Source organism: Pithys albifrons, chromosome 3, assembly GCF_047495875.1.
Source record: "Pithys albifrons albifrons isolate INPA30051 chromosome 3, PitAlb_v1, whole genome shotgun sequence".
In the NCBI taxonomy this organism is placed as follows: Eukaryota; Metazoa; Chordata; class Aves; order Passeriformes; family Thamnophilidae; genus Pithys; species Pithys albifrons.
In genome coordinates this window covers 30,225,235-30,246,933 of record NC_092460.1, presented here as the reverse complement: position 1 = coordinate 30,246,933, position 21,699 = coordinate 30,225,235, and the positions used below count along the sequence as shown (strand labels likewise).

The 21,699-nt window shown below is 41.2% G+C and overlaps 1 protein-coding gene across 4 annotated transcripts in view; it reads right to left on the bottom strand.

Moving 5' to 3' along the window:
* Positions 1–21,699, bottom strand: part of DENND5B (DENN domain containing 5B) — a 112,898-nt gene that overhangs the window by 14,121 nt on the left and 77,078 nt on the right. For 2 of the 4 annotated variants that reach the window (XM_071551202.1, XM_071551204.1), the window contains 7 exons: positions 20,891–21,041; positions 10,488–10,581; positions 7,055–7,186; positions 5,835–5,987; positions 5,499–5,528; positions 5,224–5,302; positions 3,950–4,031 (listed from right to left, as the gene is read on the bottom strand). In XM_071551202.1, coding sequence (XP_071407303.1) covers positions 3,950–4,031; positions 5,224–5,302; positions 5,499–5,528; positions 5,835–5,987; positions 7,055–7,186; positions 10,488–10,581; positions 20,891–21,041 — 721 coding nt within the window. The remainder of the gene's footprint in view (positions 1–3,949; positions 4,032–5,223; positions 5,303–5,498; positions 5,529–5,834; positions 5,988–7,054; positions 7,187–10,487; positions 10,582–20,890; positions 21,042–21,699) is intronic. The other 2 variants (XM_071551203.1, XM_071551205.1) reach the window with 1 other exon arrangement.

Below are 21,699 nucleotides of genomic sequence, written 5' to 3'. Positions count from 1 at the left end.
TCTCTGTTGTGATTTACTGTCCAACTCCTGCATTTTCCTTGACAGCCCTTCACGCACTGCTGTGTTAAGCAATACTTGCTCCAAAGGAAAGCCAACAAAGTCATGCTGTGACTGATGCTTTTTACATTGACTACTATAGTCTCACTGTCTCGTGCTTTCCCCCATCTGTTACACCCAAGTGTGTGCTTTGTGTTATATTTAGACCCTGCATTATTTGACAAAAGTACTCTCTTGTTTATAGAGCCTCTAACATAACAGGCCCAGGATCTTTAGGATACATTTGCAAAGTACACCTTAGTGCTGCCCAGAAATGAGTTCTCTCTGCACAAATGCATGGGATGCCAGACGCTGCCCAGCAGCACTGCTCTCTGCCAGGTTGGCCTACCCCAATTCTCAAAACGCAGGTCTACCTTCCCAATCCAAGCTGAGGTGTCTGTCTCACGTGGCTCAGTGCTGTATGTATGTATCTGAAGCACCATCAATAGGAATGATGGTGGCTTGCCAGAGGCAAAACCTAGCTTACTTAAAACCTCTTAAAAAATAAAAGAAGAAAAAAAAGAGACATTTTTTTAAAGAAACTTTCCTCTCGTTTCCTAATACACACATGCATACTTTTCTGATGGACCAGGTGAGAAGTTCTAATTCTTGGTGAGCTGTAGAACAAATGCAGGAGGGTACATTACACTCACATACAGGTACTCGCCCTTTATAATCAAGCTCAGCAGTCTCCCTCTGACAGCACCGATGCCTACCAGCTGAATTGCTGCCCAGAGCCTTGCTCCTGGCACTGGAAATCCCTTCCTGGCTCAGGATGTGGCAGGCAGTGTTAGACCTTCTAGTCCAGACAGCTGGACACGTGCCCCAGAGTCCTTGAGAAACCAGATGCATGTTACACTCAACTACATCGTGTTGAGACACTCTCCTCAGGCATTTCAAGTCTTTTGAGATGGGAAGATCAAAGCACAGACTATCATCTCCCTCCCTTCCCTTCCCCCAGAGTGCTCAGTTTGAATTACATCTAATATGAAACACCGAGCAGAATATGTTATTTCACTGTGAGAAGATTCAAGTACAGATGGACTCAACTTTATTCCATGCATGCTCTGTGCCTCTTCATTACCTGTTTCTGCTTCAAACTAGATTAGCAGTAATTCTGCACTTGGGAAAAATAAGGATTTGCAACCATGCAGCTTTCCAGATATTAAAAAGGTTCAGTAATCAGTCTTGGTGTCAGCAAAAGCAGAGTGTAACAGAACAGAGCATTCATGAACCCAAATTTATTTCACTCTCAGCTGTTAGAGTCAGAACAGCTCTATTTTTATCAGTGACCTAAGTGTACTCAACACTGCACAGCAAACTCTTCCTGTCAGAGCACTGAACAGCCATTTCACTGCAACTCCCCTGGTTGGGACTTGCTTTTAATCCCATTAGTAATAATGAAAAATCTATTTACCCTGTCTATTGAAAGCCTGGGGTATGGCAGGACATACCCTCTGCAAACAGCTGTGTTGACAGAAGAGGTTACAACTGCTCAGTATTGCCGTGCCCCCGAGGATGGTGTGCACACTCCTCATCCCGGCACTGTCAGGAATGACAGCTCAGCCCAGGTAGGCAGCAGATCTTTGCTCAGCCTTCTTTTTGACCACAGCACATTAAACATCACTGCTGTGGGCCCAGTGCCCTGCTCACATCCTCCACTTGCAAGCTCCCCACAGGAGGGGAGGCACGACATGGGCATGAGAGCAAGCGTTGACAGCAAGGAAGAGCTTGCCTGAAGGGGAACAATCAGAAACCTCAATCCAGCTGGACCAAAGGTTTCAGGGAGTTGCCTTGGCCTTGACTGGTTGGGTTGGACGTGCAGCAATGTGCCCGAGGGCTGAGGCCATGCTGGAAGCAGACTGCAGCAGGAGTCTGATGGGGAGCTGGAAGAGGGGTGGGAGAGATGCTGCAATCCTCATCAGGGAAAAAGCTGATGGGCATACACCCAAACGCTCTTGTGCCAAGACCCCCCCCACAAAACCAAAATAAACACCTTGAGCATTTTCCTTATCACATCTACGGTGCCTGGCTTTGCAGGGGAAGCAGAGGACACACCACTTTACCTGTAGCACAGACTCATGGCACATTGAGAGCATGACTGTGACTCAGCCCTGCTTTTTAAGTTGTTTACATAACCTTGCATGAGGCATCAAAAACAGGCCATGCTTAAGGCAATGCTTAATCCTCTATCCATTAGTTCAGTTAGCACCACAACCACGGCAATTTAACAATTACCCATCCTTCTAACTTCAGCTGGAATCTGTATGTGAAAACAAACATTAAGTGGCATTCCTTCCAAGCAGGAGAAAGTATGCCACAAGATTACAGATGACAAATTCAACTCACCATCTGCGCAGTATTTTCTATGATCAGACATGTTTGTGGACAAATACCCAAGACATTACAAAAGGTAATGTTCTGCTTCTGTACTTAATCTCTGAAGAGCAGCAGAAAGAATGTTGTGATTCAATGAGAGCTCAGATCTGTGCTGGGCTTTCCTTACTGCAGTGGAAGCACGTGGAGGACAGAAGCCATGCACACAGCAGTGAGCACACACAGCCTCCTCTGTCAGCAATCCCCTCCCAGCACAAGCTTCCGCTCCAGATCCTCCTTCATCCTTTCCTTAGACTGACCCTCTACATGCCTGTCAGCCTGGCAGGACTGAATTAAGTAGATAGCTGCCACATCCCAGGAGAGGGATGCTAAAAATGACAGACACATGTTCAAAATGACCTCTTGGCACTACACTGTATGTATTCTCTCTCCCTCTTTTGCACATTGTTTTAGCCTTATGTGTCACGTCATATTCTTCAAAATCAGAGCACAAGACTCAAACTACATAGCATCAAACAAAAAGGTTGCATGCTGCAGGTGGGAAGTACAGTAATTTTCCTTTAGAAAAGTCTGACTAATCTGTGATCTCACATCAGAAAAAATAAATATCTCTACCAATACACGAAGCAAAAATCACATCACTGTAATCATGTTTTGTGAGCTTACTACAATTAATCTTACTTTTGCCATAAGATTTTTTGCCATATTTTACTGTGGAAGGAGGACATGGTATTACAATAACCAGTACTCATGTTGTCTCACACATTAAATTGCCAGCAACTGCTAGCAGCAATTTACAGATAAGCATTATTGCATTACTCCTCCTCTCTTTTCATGGCACATTTAGTCCACTGCAATCCTTAGCCCTGATAAAAACAAGTGTCAAAAAAGTAGCCTGACCTGGCAGTGGTTTGATCAAGGAAATGCCCTGAAACTTTTCTGCCTGGTGCTGTCACATCAGCCTCCACCTCTTACTTTTTAATCCTTCTGGTTGCAAACTATTGCTTGAATAGGTCTCCACAGCCAGGCTGTGGTCTCCTGCAGAGCACCTGCCCTAACTTCACATCCTTGCTTTAAACTCACACAAATTCTAAATTTGATTACATTTGTAAACTTGTTCATTTATTGCTATTTGCCATAAAATGCTAGTTGAAAAGAAATAATATTGCTCAGGCATTGCCAGTAGGCCTTTATGTCCCTTTTTTTTTGTCTATCAACTGCACTTGTTTGGTCAGTAATTTAAAACAAACAAAAGAAACAAACTCAAAGTACCAAGGAATTCAACATATCTGCTGCTATTTGTAGAATTTGGCTTTATTGCTGGAAGACTCTCCTCAGGGAAAACAAAAATCCCAGTAAAACATGGGTGGTTTTCATTGTCTTTTAGATAAAATAGATCAAGTGAACATGGAAAAAAAAGTTTTTCAAAATAGGAAGGCAACATGTAGATTTGAATACATGATGAAGAGAAGGTTTAGTTCTCCTTAGTCTTTCTAGACCCAAAGCCACTGCAGGTCTTTACCTTATGCTACACAATTAAAACCACAATCAATGCTTTAGGAACCAAATTGTGTACCTCATATCTTGTATCAGGGAAACCCTCAATGTAGGCAGAGTAATTCCTGTATCAGACTTCCGTCTTTCTGGTCCAACAGCAACTACAGAGGGGAAAAATACATGAAGTTATTGCAACACTACAATAATAATGCATTTGTTTCACATACAGCTGAAAACAATCTAGAGAGGCTGGTAACTGCAGTGTTTCTGTGCATTATCATTAACTCTATTCTGCAAACTTAGAAGCAGACAAAATAAAAAATGCTGAATACATTACCCATTTCTTCCTTAATCCAGCACTGAATTTGGAGCTTTAGCTCCCTTTTTTGTATGTGAAATACATTAACATAAATATGTACAGTGAGGAGTTTTATTAGTAAGATGTTTCTATGGAAAGCTCACAACTGAAAACTGGATAAAATTAAGCTACAGTAACATACTCAATGCTAAGAATGCCATGCATTTCTGTGCTCTGCTACTCTGATCAAACTGCTTTGTGGTGACACATTTTGCTCTCAGGAATCTGTGCCTGCCAGCCAGATTGTTTAGTGCATTACTCACTGAAGCTTATTAAAAAGTCTTTTCAAGAGAAGGACTAGTTTGTCCATAAATGCATCTTTGAGCACTGATCATACAAGTTCCCATCTGCAGGATTTGGATTGGAGGGTCCTTGGAAGTCACCCTGCTAAAGTTCAGAGACTTTTGCTACAATATCCCAGCCACTGGGCAGGGAGATCTCCAGGTCATCAGAAAACCAAATTCTCTTATAGAAGTAATTTAGTGATTGCAAAGGGTCAAGCCAAAGCTTAAACAGAACACCTGGACTGATGTATAGAAATTAATTACACAATTTCTGAACTGTATCATCCACCAGTATAGAGATTTAGTGAACACTGAGTTATTCACACTGAGATTTGAGAGACAGATTATGCTCACTGAAAGAAAAACATCAGCTGTCTTATCCCCAGCTCCATACCTCCTGCTTCTACAGTTGTGTAGCACTGCTTCTCACATTCACTCAGTGCTGATTAAAAGGAAAAAAAAGGTGATGAACATACAAGTGATTTTCCAGACAAGGATAGTAACTATGTTCCTTTGCCTCAAACAATTTCAATCTGTTTTGTCCAGACATCCTCACAACGATGATGAAAAATCTTGAAATGTAAATGTGGTATCAAGGAGAGAACTTCACCAAAAATCCTGCATGGGTTTCATGTGGTTGCATTGTTCCTCCCATGACCAAGTTCATTTGCTGTGATGGACCCTTCATGGAGCCAAATGCCAAGTACTCACCTGGTGACTCTGCTCCGTGCTCCTGCTTCTCTTCTCTCTCTTGGTATTGAAGCAAATGGGACCACAAAGCAGATTTTCCCTGAAAATTGAATATGCAGTACACAGCTTTAAATAGATCAGGCAAAAAAGAAGGGCCAATAAACATGACAAAATAATGGAATGGCATTTAAATGGGTAAAATGCTCAGAAATGGCATTCAATCCTTCTCTCTTGGATCATGAAACCTTAGGAAAAGGAGAGGACCATCCCAGTAACCTAGGAGTCACACCACCCACCTTGTTTCTTTGTCCTCCCTGTGGATTTCCCTTGTGATGGTTGAAAGAGAAGAAACCAAACCCATACTTGATGACATTACTGCAACTTCCAGGGGAATCTCTCAAACAGAAAAAGAGAGAAAAAAAAGCTAAACGACCCCTCCCTCCTCCCCCCCAAAACTCCAACACTCCATACTCCTTAAACCTTGGCAAGATATGAACCAGGGAATGTGCTCAAAGATACCTCCTGCTTTATGTTGGAATGTCACCACTAAGTAGCAGCTTAAAAGGCAGTGATGGCAATCAGCGTTTGCTACAATACTGTACGTAAAAAGTCACAAGTTTCCAGCTACCAACCTGCTTGACCTGCAGACCATGGCTCCAGATTCTTTCTAGCAGATCACAAAGACTAGCAATCAATGTATTTTCCTCCAAACCCGTTATGTTGGCTTCTCCATGTCCCAGCTCAACTGCTTCATGGCCCATCTTCTCTACCAACATGCGTTTAGTCTACAAACAAAAAAAAATCCCCAAAGGTTTCTAAGAATATTATCCAACAGGGGACAGAATTTATAGATAAGTTTACTTAAACATGCTTAATACAGAAACCATTGTTAATAGCCTGACCAGAGAAACTTCAAATATCTTTATAGGGCTTGTAAATTAACAAGAATAATTATATTTTAAAAAGTTTGCATGATTACTTCAAATCACAGAATATCCTGAGTTGGAAATGACTCCCACGGATCATCAAAGTCCAACTCCTCATTCTGCAAAGGACAGCTCCAAGAATCATACCATGTGTCTGAGAGTGTTGTACAAATACTTCTTGAACTTCTTTTGAACTCTTTCTGAACTGGTGCTGTGACCAGTTCCCTGGGGAGCCTATTCCAGCTGTACTATTTCTATACCCTTTATCTATTGTCCTATTCCTACACTGTTGATCTATTACCAAGCAGAGTACAGACCAAAACAGAGTACAGCATTAGACACATTTTCAGTCTTACTCCATTTCTGGTTTTCTTCTTGTTACAGCCATTCAAGTTTAACACGCAGGTAAAGCAGTATACCACCAACTGCAACAGACACAAAAAGTTCTACTTCTGTGGCTACAAAAGCTTCTTTAATACTAGAAACTGCTGTACCTCATTTGCTCTGCATAAACAATGTGCACAAGCCACATAAGCTGAATTCTTCTCTTCTGACTGAGAGTCTTGAGCCCATTCTGTTTAGGCTACATGTAAATATGAACAATTAAAGGAAATCCTTCCAGAGATATCTGATCATGCTGATTCTCCTTCCTGTCCTTTTTACTCTTTCCATCAACTTCAACTGCATAAATAGAAGAGCAAGGACACACTCCTTTCTTCACTAGATGTTGAAAAAGATAATGCTAAATTGACACACTAATGTGTATCCTTAATACTAACATAGATGTAACACTAAAGGGATATCCAGCCTTTAGTTGATAGCCTGGTATTCCAACAGATCAATGCCATTCCAGCTGTGAACCAGAAGACCATCTGCTATTTAGGCTCGGTGTAATTAAAGGGAGAACACACGGGGGGATCACCTACCTTCATGCGACATTCCTTCAGTAACCCCTCCACAAACTTCCAGTTGGTCTGTGCAATCACAGCTGGAGAGAGGTCTGAGAGTTTGGGCTGCCTTAAATTTTTTCCTAAACTCCTTGCCTCCTGCATATATTTCTAAAAATAAAGAGAATAACTTCAGATATTATAACTCAGAGGGTCTCTCCTCATCCTAATCCTAGGCAAGCAAATGGTGGTGGAAAGGAATGAGCTAGTGTTAATCTAGGAACAAAATCTTGATTTGTCTGATGTTTAGGTGTCAGGCTTGAGGAGCAGAATGATCCCTTTTGACAACAGAAAAAGCAAGATACTTTCCTGTGTGGTACAGAATCAGTCAGCATCAGCCAGTGAACTGTGCTGGTAGCCACTAGCATGAAGTTAGGCACAGCAAGTACATGAAGTGCAATATCTTCCTTCAGCAATAAAGTCAAAACACCCAGTAAAGTTTCTTTCCACTATTATTTCTCACTTGAAAAAGAAGATTAAAAAAATTGTCTACTTTGTGGCCAGACTATACATGAATAGAAAAAAAATCCTTTGAAAATAAATTACAAGAAGCAGAAATACACTTAGTGAAGAAGACTTTCTCCATTACTTTTCATCTGGATAGTTTATGTGAGAAAAATGAGACATGTCTTTATACTCTATTAACTTCTGGATTACAAGTGAAGCTCATTTTAAACAAAATTGATAGTAAGAATCATTCATGTTTTTACATGGGTGGTAATTGTGAAGTATGGACCAAAAAAATCAGTACAGTCTTTAAAGATGCTTTGTTTTCAAGGGTGGGGTATTTTTTGTTTTGGCTTTTTTATTTTCTGTTAAGCTAAAAACAGGGAGGGGGAAAAAGGAAAAATCAACAAGTGATCTCTGACCCCAGCATCAGTGATGGGGCTGAGCAAGGCTGAGAAGTTGGTCTCAACTATCAAAAAGTTGCTCAAATATTATTCTTAAAATTTTTGTTTGTAAAAAGATAATAGAATGCTGCCAAATAAAAGTCTTGAAACACAGTGCTCATAGCCTGGTGTGGGAATGCTCTGTTTCCATAGTGTGTTTTTATGCAGTTAATGATGACTCTGGTATGTGACAATGACCACTCTTTCCCAGAGAGAGGTGGATCACATCCCCAAGGGACTTAGTACTGCTGCTGGCTGGGTTTGCTGGGGAACTGAGAGGTCACTATGGCTGCTGCATCCTTGGAGTTTTCTGTCTGGGCAGAGAATTTATTTCATAGAATCATGGAATGGTTTGAGTCAGAAAGGACCTTAAAAATTATGCAGTTCCAACCTTCCTGCCATGGTCATGAACATCCTCCACTAGACCAGGAAAAGCTAAATCCAAACATATTGAAGTTAATTGAAATAGCTCACTTTTTCTTATTTTCTTCTTTTTTTTTTAAAGGGAGTACAGTTTTTCTGACACAATTGTATTCTTTCAACACAAAATTTGGACAAAAACCACTTAATGTCACCCCAACAGGTCAGATAAGAATGTAGGGTTCTGCCATGAAATGCTGTGTTCAGCAGAACTGTTCAGATAGGTAATTACAGTTTCACAGATACTGAAATGATTTTAAAATAGTTGAAAAAGTGCAGGTGGGAATAAAACAAAAAGAGTTACAGAGGATGAAAGAGTGTTGTTCATTAAACAATCTCACAAGTGACTTCAATCTAACTCAGTGCAAAAATTAACAGCAAAACGAGTGAAAAAGTAACACAGACAATAAATAACTAGGAAATCTAATATTTCTTTTTTTAAAATGTGAAAGGATAAATAAAATGCAAAGTGTGGTTATAGTCTGAAGAGTAGAAAACAAGGATAACCTTATTTTATGCAGTATCTTGTTATTACACTAAAATTTAAAAAATACAATATTAGCTCTTGTAAGCTCGAGAGAAGAATAAGGGTGAGCTGAGACAACCAACTGAATGCACCTTCCCTCTTCATCAACATCCACACCCCACCACCTTCATTCCTCACTGGGATGCAATCATCCAGCAGTCAGAAAGCAATGCTTTTTGGACTTGACACCAGCTGAGCAACAGGGGCGGGGGGAAAGAAAGCAAAACAAAATTGTTGTCTTTCAGCCTTAGAGCCATTATGTTTGCCAGGGAACTGGCATGGAAGCTCATTTCCAGCTACTTTTCTGATTATAACCACACTCCCAAGCGCTACAGGGATGTGCTCCTACTCTACAAGAAAGGTAGAGGTTTGACACGCAGCGAAGACAGGGGTTCCTCATGCTAGCAACATCTCAAAAGCAGCTTTCAACAAGAAAAACTAAAACATACCAGGCAGCATTCAGAGAAGGATTTTTTAGGAGGCCGTGCAGGAGGGGGTGGTCCCTGATCCCACTCCCAGAAGGCCATTGAGTTCTGACGAAGCAAAAGCTCCTCCGATGGCTAAGAGGAGGCAGATGCCCCAATGGCAGAACAGCCAGAAAGAAAGAGGAGACAAAGCAAAAGAAGCATGCATATGATCCACAGCCAAAAAAAGAAAAAAGTAAATACATGACAACGTATTGAAAAGGCTCTGCTGAGATACACAGGAGACACTGTTTAAAATACACTTGCAAAGCCACGTTAGCAAAAATAGCAACAAATCTGTAAAAGTGCTGTTTTGGTGTGTATTCTTTGAAACATCATCTGAAGCTATGGTAGAAGAGTCCACTTATCTGCTCAGGTTCTTTCACAGCAAACTCCAACACCAGCCAACATTATTCAGCAAGATTCACCACAAAACAGCAGGAATGTTTTATTTTTGCTAGTGACATACAAAAGAAGCACATGGACATCAATGGAAAAATGTGGCTGAAAATATTTAATGAAGGACAAGAAACTGAAAAGATGGGAAAGAAATGCATGTATGTGACTGACATTTACAAGATGCATGGGAGTTTCCAAGCTTTAGGCATAAAAAGGCCCCAAAGTCTTAACCTTTCAAATAGGCTTACTCATGTCAGGAATCTACACAAGAGAAAGAAAAAGAAATTCCTTTAAAAAAAGGGAAGAACCTGCCTCATTTGCTTCTACAGCACTGACATTTATTCAAGGACTTGACTTCTCCAGAGATCCACCCTGGCCAGAGCTTGGCAGCTGCACTCAGGCAGGCACCAGGGCTCTGCTGCCTGCCTGCAGCCACACAACCAGGGTCTAAATCAGCAAATAAGCTATTTTTCCGATGACAGTGGGGCTGCTTTGTTTCAAAATAATAAAAGCACTTTATTTACATTGTGTACTTTGAAGTTGTACAACATATACAAGCATCTGTGACAAGCGAAGCAGAGTCTTAAGGGCTACAGAGACACAAACAAATATTACAGTAGCCACAAAACTGCCCTGAGTAATAAGCACATTGTTTGTCCAAACCTCCAGCTCCTGGATCACAGCTTGTGCTGCCCGCAGATGATGCCACCTACCTCCCTCAAATCGTTGTCCAAGCCGATGTGCTCCGAGTGCTGCCGCAGGCGGTCCTTCCTCCGCTGTGTGTTGGTGCTGCGGCTGGCCCAGCGGCTGCGAGTCAGAGAGAGAGAACACACATGAGCAGAAAAAAAAACAGGAGGAAAAGCCTGGGTCAGGAGCCAAAGCACATCAGATGGGTCTGCAGCAGGAGAAAGGGAAGCCTGAAGTTGGATCTCGCAGTAAACCTGGGTGCTATCTTCTTCTGTGCTTTTGTATTAGGTTTCTAATTACTAAATAAAAGCCTATTTTTTTAGTACATGTTCATATTTGTCTAGTTGAATTTTTTCTCATCTGAAGCTGTTGCCTGAAAGCAGCTTCCTTTAACCAGGTTTGAAACTGAGCAACCTTGAAGCTCTCAAGCATCCAAACCCCTTCATATAAAATCATTGAAAACAAAAATCCTCAACTGGTGCAGAGAAAATGAAGTTAATGCGATAGTTATAAAAGAAAGCTGAAATAACACTGTATAAATGCACATAAAGGCTCTCTCTTCAGAATATTACTTGATTACTGTGGTTGTGTTCATTAAACTTCAAATTATCTTTCTAATACAGTTAAAAAAAGTCTTTAAAAGCATAGCCGTTCAGTCACTTCATGAAGTCATGTGCTCTGCCTCTCTCCTACACTCAGAACATAGAGTGAAACCTAGTTGAAACAGAACACAAGACCTGCTCAGAGCAGTGCTCCAGCTCTGGTGCCTGGTGGGATGTATGAATCTACCCACCTCTACCTACAGGAGGAAACTGCCTGGGAGAGTTTGAGGGTATAAGCTAAATCTGGCAGAAATGAAGTTCAAAAGAAAATAGCAATAAAGAGAAGATAACAACAACGCACACTTGCCAAACTTAGCACTTGAGTTAAAGGGACCCTTCAAAATCCATCTCCATCCTGGCCCCTCTACTTCAAACTGATATGTCCATGCTGGTCACCACAACTACTCTGAGATGGCTTTTTCTGTAAGAACTGTGATCAACAGGGAGAGCCCATGGGGATTTGGGTTCTCTGCCTTTGACAGATCTATAGAGGGAAACCTGGAGATGCCCACATCAAAGACAGAAGCATGTGATTGGTGAGCCTCTCCACACTGGTGGTATTGGTGAGAACAGCAGGCTCCAGATCCCAAACCCATCCATTTCTGGATGCACCCCAAACAAGAGCATATACAAATAAAAAATCTGGGATCTGAACTGTTCGATCAAGGACTTTCAGCTGGTGACACAGGAAGATACATGCCAGGGGAGAAATCTCTTGCACACAGCTGGACTTGGGTTCTAACATGTCTGGCAAACCACTGGGAATGAGTAGGCAGAGGAACCTGACCCCAGAGAAGTGTAGGGATGTGACCCCTGTATACAAACCCTCCTGTTTTCAGAGAGGACTTTGCATGTATGTACCTGACTAACTATCTCCATCAGTTCCTCTGAGGGGTCAACTAAAGACTGAATTTTGGCTAAATGCACAGATTAAATGGGGGGAAAAAGCCATAGGAATTGTAGTTTTTATAGTCAATATGAAGACCTGCTCTACCTCCCAAATAACATCAAGTAAACAAGTACAAAGGAAGAAATCTGGGTCTGCATGTAATTATGGTTCTTCACCTCACCATCCCATATGACAAGGAATTTATTTTTAAAGAAATGTAGCCTCTAGTCTCTGATAACTAAATGAAATAGCCCAATAGGTGTCTGCACAGCAAACACCAATACCTTCTCAGAGGAATACATTACTGACATAAGTGTCTTTGCACCTCTGCAGAAGTCTTGAAAATAAACAACCCCTGAGTTTAATAAGTCACCGTTTCAAATTTTTTTTTCAGAAGCAATATCCAAAACCTCATGAAATGATTGAGAGAGGGGAAATGAACCCCTACATTTTAATATCAACAAGTAGAAATGTAGCACAAAAAGAGCACAGCCTTGAACAGAAGATAGCAGACATAAAAGTGACTTCAGCTAAAGGGCTCTGGAGACCTTCTATTTATTGCAAGCCAGTATCACACTTATGTTTCACATGGTAGAATGCCAGTGACACATTGTAAAGTTAAGTTATAGATTGAACATTATCCATATCATATTTTCCTGCTCCAATTTATATGGTATTTTCTGAATTGCAGACAAAGCTGGGATCCCTCTCCCACCTGCATTTTGGCAGTTACTAGAAGATCAAAGAATAGCTAGAACTGTCCTTTGAGGGAATACCTCTCACCAAAGGTGAAATCAGAATGAAAGCTACAGAGTAATTACAACTAATGCACCATCATTAAAGCATTTTTAGTTAATTCCAGCAGTGTACTCTTCACCTGAGAGAAAGCACAGATGATTCTCCAGATTATTAATCAGAACTATTTGAATATTTTAAGCATACAAATGTAAAGATTATTGGGCATTTATGAAAAAAAACAACTGCTGTCCATTAGCTAAAGCAATTACACACACAGTGAGCTGCACGTCCCCTCTTTCCCAGCCTCTAAGATGAGGAAGAGGAGCTGTTGAGTCACTGGGTGAGGTCTGTGCATTTGGATGCTGCTCTGAATCTCTCTGGGAGACTTTGTGAACATCTAACAGCAGATAAGCAGGATTAAGCAGCTAAATCTTTTAAAGCCTTTTCTTTACTGGGCCACATAGAATTTTCCCAAAACAATGCCTCAATATTACAACCATTCCCACTCCTCTTAGAAGCAGTGATTCCATTTTAAATTACTCTTCCTCTCCTTTTGATCACTCAGAGTGATTTTAAGGAGGATAAAAGCCCATCCCAGTGGCCACACCATCTCCCTTGGGCTGAAATCCCCTGTGGGTACCTCCCCTGGCCCTGCCATCAGCTTCTGCTGTATTCACACCCTGGTGCTGCCAAAGCAGCGAGCAGAGCTGTATTCCCACCAGCAAACACCTGCTTGTCAGCCCCTAGTCTTGAGCTTTTCAGCTGAACCACTACCACCCATGCCCTTGCAGAGTAGATACCTGAGGAGACAAAGCCCTCCTGGCTGGTCCCTGCCTTGGAGGGATGAGCCCTGAGCTGTCTGGCACTTGGGACAGCACAGCACTGCAGCACTGTTGTTGAGCCTGGATGCTGTCCCAGTACTCCCTGACCCAAAAAATGCCCTCTCCCCTTTATTTTTTGCTAGGAGAGCCATGGGCATGGACTATTGTCATGTTTCATTTATTCCTCATAGCAGAGGCATTGCTACAAGCACCAGTCTCTGGGGGGAAGGAGACACAGCTCAGGCACAGTGCTGCAGTGAGCCCAGGGACAAGCTGCTTACTGGGAGAAGTAAGAAAAGGCTTGTTTCGCATTGTTTGCCTGTATCTAACTCCCAAGTCCACAGATGAATGCTCCTCACCTCCAGGGAGTGTGAAAAAGCAGTGATATTTCACAGGAGGGAGGAGGGAAGACTGTGCTCTGTTCAGTATAGAGTAATGTAATAAAGGCATCTCACAATAAGACCCTTGTAACATGAAAACAGTCAATTTCAGTCAGTATTGTTTAATATCAAATTAGACCCAACATGCATAGGAATAGATGTGCAGAGGTTGGAGGAAATGTAATAGTGACACTTGGAAAAGAAGATACTTAACCTGTGACGCTAAATTTCTACAACAAAAGTGGTAAGGTAGTCACCATCAAAGCTGTCAGAAACAACTTAGGAAAACAGCAGCCTCACAACAGGGAACCACCACATTGTATTGCAACCATGTGTACATCTCTCTCTAGTCGCCTTTCACCCATACCCCTTTGTAAAGTTCCACGAGGAAATGAAGAAATTATGTCTATCCAAGCCAGACAAGAATGTAACAGGTAGGATATACACTGCAATGCAGGAAGATGCTGCTAGAGAACTCCATTGACACACCACACATGGATCTAACCAATATTGCCATCACCATGAAAATCACTGTCATAATTTACAATCTATTTACATTGATAAAAGAGAGAAGGAAGGAGATAAACACAGAACCTAAATCTCCTCATATAAACCATCTCATGAGGCAGACTGCTATTTAGGTCTGCAAATCATGACAATACCCATTCTACTCATATAGGTCCATAAAGGAGTTATGTGACTGTGTTTCTGTATTCACAAGTTAGCACATACCACACCCTCCACCAAATCCCTCTAAAGCATGCATGCTGCCTGCACACATTAAATACACACAGTACACATACAAACTGCTTGGGTTCAGATGTAGTTTGTGTGGGACTACACAGAGATTCCAAGCCAAATAAATGTTGAAGCAAACAAGTTAAACAGAATGTCAAAACTGAGCTCCACCTGATGGAGCTCACAGGGTTGACAGGGGATGGGATCCACACTGTGATTCTGCTCCACAGTGAGCAGAGTGAAGGCTCGGATAGAGACTTATGCACCTTTACCACCTCTGTTGTAGGGTGGAGTAGAAAAGCTTTGAAACTGCTCATTGGGTGGACAAGAATGAGCAAAATGCCTTAGAGAGTGGTCTTGCACAGACAGGTCGTCTCATCGGTTTATATGAAGTGACTTAAAAAAAGGTGGTGCCCACAACTGCCATTCTCTGCAAGGAACAGCGGTAGCAAATTGGCAGCATCACCTCTGGAGCCTCAAGGAACCACTAAGTGGTATTTAATTTGTAAAGTCCCTTGAGACAGCATAGCACTGTTCAGGGAAGAGCAAATAGAATGGAGGATGTGAGGATTTGATTCTGCACAGCTATGTTAAAATGATACAGTAACTCAAAGAAGTCAATTGCACTTTTCCCACCTTGCACCAGTTGAGCAGAAGATCGGTAGTTCTGGAGACTCGCCCACCAGGTTCCAAGTCACCACAGCACATATTTCGTATCTCAGAAATAATTTTTAAGCACAGTTTGTCATTCACACTTTATTTTTGAAAATGCATGCATTTGAAACAACTAGTTCATATTTTCATTGCACCTGTTAGTGATTCACTGTATTAAGTTACCTAATGTGTAGGAACTGCGTGTTTTAGATTTTCATACGTAAAAGGTGAGCTTTCACTACACACAAAGTTTAAATAACATCAGCCCTGTGTGTGGATGGCTCATTGCTGACTCATTTCATGCTCATGTAGGTGCACTACAGATATGCTACTCTGTATTACTTGAAAATTAAATTGTCTGGCTTGAGTAAAAAAAAAGCTTAATTGTAGATAGACAGCCTTGAAATGGTACCAAACAGACAGAGAGGTAGTAAACCCACATATAATATGAAGCACTCAGTAAAAGAGAAAGACTATTTCCCATACAAAAAGTAATTTAGGTAAAACCAGAACAAATTGTCATCATATAGAGATTCATCAACTCCTTTGCATTATCTATATATATTGTATTTTCTCAAAAATACAAACTGAGGCTAACTGTTAGTAACAAGCAAACAGTAGTCCTATTTAATAATTAGGAGAACTAGAGCACTAGACAGACATGCCCTGGACAGTTCCCAACTTGAAGCAGGGGCTGATGATGGAGGCCACAGTAGTGTCCACAAAAGTCATGCCATAAACTGGAGCACAAAAATGAACCAGTTTCATACACTCCTAGTGCGTGATTTTTACAAATAAATCCTGACACAGTGGTGAGATCAGCAAAACACAGCCCAGGAACAAATGCCCGGAGAAAGCAAAGAATTTTGAAATCTGCTTCATGGGCAAGAGCAGCACAGCACTCAGCTAAAGCCTGAGGTTAGGAAGCCAAGTATAATGGGATCTGTGCTTGAAGACTTGGAATGTGCCCTGCTTTGGGGATTGCTGCAGGTCAGGCAGGACATAGAGGACAGACAAAAGAATGAATCTCACAGGAAGCTGGGATACAAGGGAGAAGACTCAGAAGAAAGAAGTGGCCAGGGCAGGAAGAGGAAACAGGCTGGTCAGGGAAGCAAGTCAGGAGAAAAGCAGGGCTCAAATAAAGAAGGGAAAAATGGGGCTAAGCAGAGAGAAAGGCAAAAAAGGGTAATTTATGCCATTTTGTAAATGTGCAACAAAGCAAAACCTAAATTTGAAAACCAAAAGATATAGGAAAAAATCAGTTCAGTTCTCTTTGCAGACATTCACTACAAATGGCCAGAATGTAAATATATTCCCATGCTTGGTGTGTAATCAATGTTTTCCTCTGCAATATTTAATCTCATTTATCAAGCTTCTTAGTACAAATTAAGTTACAAGGTAATCAATTAGATTGAAAACACAGCTTGTTTCATTGTCTTAATTTTGCACTGTAAGCATATTCCCCCTAATTTAACAATTAGCTAATCAAAACCCATGAAGTGTTTATGTAGCTTGGCTTTTTGTCATTCAAATTCCACTCCTGGATCATTGCAAATGCATCACTCAGTGGAGCCCCAGCTACAATTTTAAAATCCTGGCAGAAAACGCATGCAGAGAGGGAAGAAGGGAACATGTAGAAACCACAGTGTGGTGCTGAGGTTTGCGAAAGGAAATGAGGACTCCGGAAACCACGGCTCTTTTCCAGAATAACAGACAAACTGCCTAAGAGACTGCAGCCTGTTCTCTCCTGAGACACTTTCTAGGAAGACTTCTGCAGAAGCTACTGCTTTACAAGGTTAAAGCAGCACGATGGGGATGCTTTTGTACCCACAGGAAGCTGCAGCTGCCCTCTGTAGATTCAGAAGCTTTTCCCATGATGTATCAAAGGCAATGAGTGCAGAGGGAGTCCCTCAAGTAGGACACTGCTGCCTGATGGGAAGGAGGACAGAACTGGGTGAGGTGGTTTTGATTTGTGGGTTTTTTTGTTCAGTTGCCTTTAGCTGGGCTGAATTGTTCTTTTCTTTACAGAAAAATAATGTTTCTTTTAATTGATATAAATAATCTGGATACAACAGTTTTATCTTTTGTTTAAGTTTAGATCTGCATATTCTGCAGTTAATGTCATCCACATTCTGGTGGTCTTGATCAAAAAGATGATTAGGGAAACTAAACATATACTCGTGAGTCTGTTCTCCAATTTTATGGAGGCAGGGTGCTGGGGTGGAGTGTTTTGTTTGTTTGGTGGTTTTGATTATTGGTTTGTTGGTTTTGGTTTTGTTTTGGTTTTTAATTATTTGCTTACTTTTAAATTTTTCATTTCAGTAAACTGAAGTTTGGAATTTTTTTCAGTCAAGCTCTTGTTTAGCCGAGCAAGTCAACATCTTCACACAACAGCATAGGGGAAGAGGTCAATGCCAGCCCTAATGACACTGAACAGGTACTTGCACCCTAAAAGCTGGCAAGAATAGGAGCAAGTCTAAGAGGAGGTGCTCTCCTGACCCAGAAGTGACCAAGCAGGTGAGAGAAAGCAGCAAGCAGTCTGGGTTCATCCTCTTGTGCAGTCCTTTAAAGGACACCTCTAAAGGGGAAGCAGCTGAGTGACAGAAGTGGGGCAAAGCGTGTTTCTGAGCACAGCCATGGGCTGACAGCTGAAACATCACTGGACTTCATTTGAGTGACCAGATTTCAGTGTTTTAACTCTTACACATTCCAATGTGATCAACCCTCCAGTATGAAAACTGACCATTTACTCTGATGCTCTCTTTTTCATTTTTATCCAACTATTTATTCCATGCAGGAAGCTTCCATTATTAAGACCTCATTATTTAGATTGGTTCAGGATCCCCATACCTAATGTTGTCCCTGAGGAACCTCTTTAGAACTGCCTTCTACTCCTGTGAAGTTCAGTTCTTACTCTACAATCCCTGTCGGGTTTGTATTGAAACAAACACTAACCCCAGTCTGGCCAGGGCTCAGGTTCAAATGATGCTCTTGGCAGTGGCAGGTTTACAGTTAGACTCAATGATCTTAAGGGTCTTTTCCGGCCTAAATGATTCTATGATCCTAATGATCCAATGTCACTGTCAACCTGTGCCCAAGCCCTGCCCTCCAAGCCCAACAAACAAGCACCAGACACCTCTTCTCCCAAACACAATTTCTGCCTGCCTAGGCAATGTGGTTTTCTGCGATCACATATAGGACCTAAAAGTGAAACTACAAGTGTTTGTTGCTGCATTATATCTGTGATTTTCAAATAACATATTATACATATAACAGTCCAGTAACTGACTGAGGCATCTTTAGTGCTCTGTGTGGTTACAGGAAGAGAAGAGCTAAATAAAATTATAAGCTCTAGTTATGTATTTGTTAATTTAGCAGCCCAGACAGGGAAGCAATAAATACCATAAATAACTAATTGTTGGCCACTGAGGAGAGGTTTTCTGCAAAACAGCTTTGAACTGGTATATTTGCTACCGTTCAGCAACAATTGACTGAAACTTGAGAATGATCTTTTTTCCCCCCCTACAAATATACTTCCTTATAATATTCAGGACAAAATTTGCTACATAAAATGGAAATCTGCAAAAACAATTCTTATCTACATAGCAATATTTTTTGCATTAACTTGGTAATATAACCACACAACTGCTACATCTGAAGTGCCTGAGAATATAGCTGAAATTGAAATGTTCTCTTACCCCATACCAAGATGCAAAAGTCCAGTCCTATAAGCAAGTAAAACATATCTCCAAGAATCATACACTAGGAAATTCAAATTAATGGAAGACTATGCTTCAATTGATTTTGTGGTCAAAAGAGTCATGTTGTATTTGCAGAGGGCATAAAAAAGCTATCTGTTTTACATATGGGTGTAAATTCAGCAGAATTCACATCTTAAATGGGAGAGAAAGAGAGTCCTCTCAGCTGCTCACATGAAAACCAGGAAGCAGAAAGATATAAACAGATGGTCTTGAGATTTTCCAATTACAACCCTTTTTGGCAATATACAGCTGGCGGAATTCCAAACATTTGTCACTTTGACATCGCTTTGCAATAAGTAATGGGATTTTGGTACTTAAAAATTCTGAAACAGGCTGTAATCTAAATCAAAATTATCACTCAGGGAGTTAGAGCTACATTTTAGAATAGGTACCAACCTACCAGAAGCATCTCAAAAGACATAAGAAAAACTATTTTTAATTTGATGCTTATTCATAGATTCACTGTAGAGCCAGAAGATACAACTTCAAGCAGGCTGAGCCCACTCACACTACACAGTTGCTGACACTGTAAAATTGAAACCCACCATAAGGATAAGAGGCAGACTGCTAAATACAGCATCCCACAAGATGAAGAAATCCTCCATTCCTCAAGGGACCATTACCCATAAACTTTTGTCTCCATTTGCAGGAAGTCTGAAAACAAAGAAATTTTGAAATATGTGCTCCTATTTTCTTCCTTTTTTTTAAATTTCTTCTAAAACATTGCAATTCTCTAAACTTCCAGTGCTTAAGGGTATCACTTTCAAATCTTATTCCTAGCAGGTTATTAAAAAGGGATTAGATAGCACTGGGGTGCACAAAAAGGTGTATAAATAGAAATGAGTGGGCACCTCATACAGAGCTCAGAGCAGCTTGTGTGCATGCACATACCTAAAACAAGAGCTTGCTTTAACATTTGGACAATTCTAGCTTTTGAAGCTCTTGAATTTATCTGAGCTCCCACATTTTGAGTTTGCACAGAAACTGCAAGTGAGGGTTTGAGCTAATAATTAAATGAATTTATAATCACTGATGCACAAATATTTCACTTTGGAAGCAGGAGAAACCTCCCCTCACACATGAGTTATGAAGGAAGAAAGATTAAAAAAAGGTAACTCACAGCACTTACTTCACATTATAACTGTACAAATGCAAAGTGAATCAGTACTCCAGGTTGTCATTTTACATTAGGTAAGTTAACTATGTAATGGGATGCTCAATTACACAGCTATAGGTACCCCTACCTTCATATCAAAGTGCACCACAGAACCTTATCAGACTCAAAAGAGAAATCCAAGCACAAAACCACATACTTTCCACCCTCACCAAGTTATTCTTCCAGGATATTCCAATGCAGAAACTGAAAGAGAGCTACAGAAATCTCTGGGTCATGTAGTAACAGCCGAAGAAAAGAGAGGAACAGAGTGGGCATTAATTTCACTCTGCACAATGGTGTGGAGGTGTTAATGCCAACATTTTTTTGAATCTGAATTTTGGCTTGGGTTTCCAAATTACTCTGTTCAGTGCAAAACAGCAAAGAAATAAGTTTTAAATTCATAAGAGCAATGGTAAAGCTAAAAATATGTATGAGAAGACAGTGTACTTAGCACTCAACAGAAAACAGTTCTGAGGAATCTTCGCCAAACCAAAGCTAATACTTTCTAACATAACCCAAACTATGGTTATAACTTCAAAAATCATAGTCCATACAAACCAGAAACGGAAGGAGTTGCTGGGTTCATTACACTGGTTATACGCCATCCAAAATTACAATTTCTGTTCAATTACGTGAATCTTTCCTGTAAGAAACGTGCTTTTAAACCCAGAAAGTAAAACCTGTGCTTACTTGTTATTGGTCGGTCCTGTTGCCAAGACATCCGACTGTAACTTTGGGAAAAATCCTTGCTCATATTTCCCTTGGCCGATCTTCATGTCGAGTAAGTGCGGGTGGATCGCCGTGTGGTCGATCTTCATCAGCCGCTGCTCGATGGACTGGGCTGCAAGTCACAGGCACAGGTGAGCAACTGTTAGAGAACCACCCGGGGTGGTGACACACAGAAGGGGTCATGCTCAGGTCCCTGAAAACCCACTAAAACAATTCAATAGTGACTTTAGACACGGAAAACTGTCGCTTACAGAAGTGAGGAGACACTTGATTTTTGTCAGTTCTCTTTTAGTTTCTTTACCCAACACAACTAGCACTGGCACAAGCAAGGTAGCTGTTAAGCAAGCAGGTATTCACAGGAGCCTACAGGATGTGTTACAAATTGGCAAGCACAGTGCAAGCTTTCCCTGCAATTCCTTGTTTGCTTTCAAGGCTCTTTCAGCAGAACAGAGACCGACCTTTGAAGGTGCTGCAACTCCCCCTGTGGGACTGGGCACCTCGCTTTGCTCCAGACACATCTCTCTGGGCAGATGCACAGCAGAGGGATACCCAAGTTTTCCAAACATCTGGCACCTACAGTGAACCTCCTCCTGAAATTAGCTAAGTCATTACTGGGTGAGAGGCCTTCAAAAAGGCCTGAGCAGCACCCAGAAGATGAACAGATGCTTGAAAACAAAGGAGTAAGAGCAGAGAGGGCTCCTCAGGAATCTTGGCTCTGCTGAGACTAATGCGGTTCAGTCATTTGCTTCAAGGACATGAGGGTTTCAATC